This window comes from Mizuhopecten yessoensis, unplaced genomic scaffold, assembly GCF_002113885.1.
Source record: "Mizuhopecten yessoensis strain PY_sf001 unplaced genomic scaffold, ASM211388v2 scaffold1095, whole genome shotgun sequence".
NCBI classification, from domain to species: Eukaryota; Metazoa; Mollusca; class Bivalvia; order Pectinida; family Pectinidae; genus Mizuhopecten; species Mizuhopecten yessoensis.
In genome coordinates this window covers 16706-21339 of record NW_018403875.1, presented here as the reverse complement: position 1 = coordinate 21339, position 4634 = coordinate 16706, and the positions used below count along the sequence as shown (strand labels likewise).

General features: G+C 38.5%; 1 protein-coding gene across 1 annotated transcript; it reads right to left on the bottom strand.

Annotated features, from left to right (window-relative positions):
- Positions 1 to 1941: 1941 nt before the first annotated feature.
- On the bottom strand, positions 1942 to 2808 carry LOC110457218 (agglutinin-like protein 10; the record flags this gene model as incomplete). Its single annotated transcript, XM_021508392.1, has 2 exons — positions 1942 to 2359; positions 2493 to 2808. Coding segments are annotated over 2 exons (734 nt in total), but the record flags the coding sequence as incomplete, so codon positions are not given.
- Positions 2809 to 4634: the final 1826 nt, after the last annotated feature.

Genomic DNA, 4634 nt, shown 5'->3' with positions numbered 1-4634 from the left:
GGGAAAAAACGCCGGTTCAATCATCGTAGAAATTGATTGTCGTTGAAAAGTTTTACATTCTGGGGAATCCTGTACCGTAACTATTCAATGTTTTTCTATACTTTTTACTTTTACTCCTTAGCATGGGTTTATGAGTTCAAAGTAAATGATCTTTGAATTACTTCTGTCTTCATTTATTTATATTTGTTGTGTCGAATACTAGTAAAATGTCTCAGAATGCGACAGTTTATAGTGAACCTACACCTTTGCCAACTTGAATTATTGTATGGCTTCACAGCCGTCATCAACGTCTTTTGTTTGAGGAATTTCTTGATAATAAATAGATTATTTGACATACGAACCTAACAAATTTGCTTTTTGATATGTGTTCGATCGCAACATGTGGTTTTAAGTGAACCCATATCTCTGAAATTGTAGTATTTGTATTCTGAAAACGGTTGTTATAAGTGCTTTCAATAATGGCCGCCATTTTGCCTTAGATTACCGATCGCGGTTGGGTTCATGAATGCATGCGATTCTCGGTAATTGATCATAAATTTGTGATAATTTGTTTACATAATTACAATCTGGTATATTATCATGTACACAAAACGATTTCAATTGCACTGACGATATAGAAAGTGTATTTTTACGGCTCTGAATTTTGACCAAAATCCATGGTGATGTTTCCTAATTTCAGCATGCCAAAGAAAAAAAGGGGGGGGGGGGGGGGGGGGGGGGTGTTCAAACTGCTTCAAAGCCTTACAAGTCTAATACCTGTACATAATTCAACACCAGAAGAATTAACTTTTAAATCAAATAACCAGTTCATTTTTATCAGAGTTAACATTGAATTATGATATAATTTGTACATCACCACTCAAGCTTGTTACATTTGTCACCTGTAAGTAATAAAAAAACCCAGCTATGTTTTCATTTGAAATCTTGTATTCAGTTGTGTACAATGTGCATGTAATATGTGCGTGGAAAGTCATGAATAATTTAAACATCCATTCACATACTGCAGGGCTTTTAGTTAATCCTCGATAGGTATTTTTTTGTCTCATCAAAATTTCATCTTTAGAATATTTGGCTTAATTTGAATGAACAATTATTAATTTGATATGTTTTTGACCCTCAAAATCTGAAGGAAAATGTTATTTGACAGTAAACTTTCATATCCTGTGAAAACATTACATGTGCTTATACATGTTTTTTTATGATATATTTTCCCAAAGTATATATAAGTTAGTTAACAAAAATGAAATAATGAATTAGATACATCAATTTATTTTGTTAACCTACAGTAAAAGTTTTGTGTTGCAGACTCTTGGTTTTATCTAAGTGTCATTTACATGAAACATGTTCCAACTTTCTCACATAAATAGTAATGATACTATAAATACTTATACAGATATTGTGTAAATGAGTAACAAATACTGACAACACATCAATTTTGAAAGATAATAACATATAATAGCAAATCTGCGAAATAATCAATTACATATATGTGAACCGCAAACTTTAATCTGTATACAAGTATTAAAACTGTGCTCAGGGCTTATTCGAACTGGATGAAGCTTCTTTAATAATTGTTCTCTTTCTAACACAGTGGACACATCTAAATCACTTCAAGAAAAAATGTCTTGAAAAACACAAAAATAAAAAGTTACCTAAAAAGAGTTCTCTGGAGTTAAGTCACAAAAAACTTAAGCACTTCCTCCAAAGATGTGAAGATCATCAATCTTTTAGGAATACATTGATGATTTCAATGACGCTAAAAATTGTTGCTGACAACAAAACAAAGCTTCAACGTCTGGGCTTGGTACCTGTAGTACAACAGAGCTAGTGGTTCTGTCAACAGGGACACTGGTGGTGGACCTGTAGGACAACAAAGCTTGTGGTGCTGTCAACAGGGACACTGGCGGTGGTACCTGTAGTACAACAGAGCTGGTGGTGCTGTCAACAGGGACACTGGAGGTGGTATCTGTAGAACAACAGAGCTAGTGGGGCTGTCAACAGGGACACTGGTGGTGGGACCTGTAGAACAACAGAGCTAGTGGTGCTCTCAACAGGGACACTGGTGGTGGAGCTGTAGTTCAACAGAGCTAGTGGAGCTGTCAACAGGGACACTGGTGGTGGTGCCTGTAGAACAACAGAGCTAGTGGTGCTCTCAACAGGGACACTGGTGGTGGAGCTGTAGTACAACAGAGCTAGTGGAGCTGTCAACAGGGACACTGGTGGTGGTGCCTGTAGAACAACAGAGCTAGTGGTGCTCTCAACAGGGACACTGGTGGTGGAGCTGTAGTTCAACAGAGCTAGTGGAGCTGTCAACAGGGACACTGGTGGTGGTGCCTGTAGAACAACAGAGCTAGTGGTGCTGTCAATAGGGACACTGGTGGTGGTACCTGTAGTACACCAGAGCTAGTGGTGCTGTCAACAGGAATACTGGTGGTGGAGCTGTAGTACAACAGAGCTAATGGTGCTGTCAACAGGAACTCTGGTGGTGGTACCTGTAGTACAACAGAGCTGGTGGTGCTGTCAACAGGGACACTGGAGGTGGTATCTGTAGAACAACAGAGCTAGTGGGGCTGTCAACAGGGACACTGGTGGTGGACCTGTAGGACAACAAAGCTTGTGGTGCTGTCAACAGGGACACTGGGGGTGGTACCTGTAGAACAACAGAGCTAGTGGTGCTCTCAACAGGGACACTGGTGGTGGAGCTGTAGTTCAACAGAGCTAGTGGAGCTGTCAACAGGGACACTGGTGGTGGGACCTGTAGAACAACAGAGCTAGTGGTGCTGTCAATAGGGACACTGGTGGTGGTACCTGTAGTACAACAGAGCTAGTGGTGCTGTCAATAGGGACACTGGTGGTGGTACCTGTAGAACGACAGAGCTAGTGGTGCTGTCAACAGGGACACTGGTGGTGGAGCTGTCCCTGGAACAGCAAGTTTTATTTCGGTTAGCTGAAAAAGAAGGAAGAATGTTGCATCTGGGACCAGACAAATAATTGGGGGATTACTTATTAGGTCAAAAAAGATACTACAATGTGTAATGTGTTGGTTACAGCAAAGACATTAAAAATATCAAATATGTCCTTTCGCAGAATCAAATCTCATTTTATGGAGTCAAACATTTCCCAATAGTCACTGAATATTGACAAAATGCTGAATTGAAACATAATTGAATGAAATTCAAACTTTCAATGTCCAATTTTGATAAAGACAGGTTTAAACAATTTTTTAAATTCTAAGCCTGATTCATAGTGCTGGGACAGAAGTTTATGTCACAGTTTTTTAACGCAGAATACATAAAGAAGAAAAAGAAGCTACGAAAACGCACTATGTGGAGTAATTGCGAATAATTTGCACCAAAATATGTATATGATATACATATACTTGCTTATGATTGACATTTAATATTAATCACAATACTAATGACGACAAAGGATATACATGTGGAGCTACGGTTGTGGAATTCAGGTTTGAAAAATGCCTTGACAGTTGCCTAGAAATATAAACTTATAAAAGTGTCCTTTTTTTAGGCACATAATAATTATATTAAACTACCTATTCCAAAATCTCAAAATCTTAAAAATAACATACAAAAGTATAAGGTCAGCTGATGTTCTGTATTTTTGACAGTAATGTATCATCCGGTCAGACACTTACCTGATGCTGTTTGACACAAACAGATAGATACGCTTGCGAGGTCAACACGTGTATGCATTCGTTTTCTTAAGTTTTAGCCACGATGATTACAGGATGCCAAATCAGTGTCACACTATCGGTCTCTCGTCACCTAGGTAAACACCGTGGATATCGATACCGGAAACCAGTCTTTGAGATAGCACGCAAGCGCAGTACAGGTTAATAAAAGTGGTGTTGCCAATCCCTCCTAACTAATTCCGTGTTAAGAGCCATGGAAATATACTTTCTGGATCATCAATGCGATAATAATTTTACTGTGTATATGATAATATACCAGATTGTAAGTATGTAAACACATTAATACATATTTAGTATCAATTACCGAAAATTACTGCATTCATAAACCAACCCGCGAGCAGTAATCAAAGGCTTAATGGCGGCCAGTATTAAAACACACACCGATCATCAACCGTTTTCAGAATACAAATACTGCAATTTCAGAGCTAGGGGCTCCCTTAAACCACCTAACCGAAACGAACACATATCAAAAAGAAATTATGTTTAGTTCGTATGGCTAATAATCTATTTGTTAGCAATTAGTTTACTCATACAACGGTCGTTGATGGCGGGTGTACTGTGAAGCCGTACAAAAGTTGGCAATGGCGTCGGTTCACTATAAACTTTTGCATTCTGAGACATTTTACTAGTATTCGACACAACAAATATATCCGACGATGGTTACTTATATGTGTGTTATGTTGTGTTGCAGGGTCAAAACCATCAATATCTATGTACAGCATCCATACTAGCTGGTACCTGTTTGTGTGTAATGTCTATTCTTTACCAGAGACATAAAAAGCCAGGGATTAGAAACTCGTGCAGATCTCGCAAACGCACGCATGAGACTATTGTATTAAGATTCGTCGCGAGACTTGGGCTGCGGTCGCACATTATAGGCGGTATCGCCTTTCGTTATAGATATTTTTATAATTGCAAAACATAT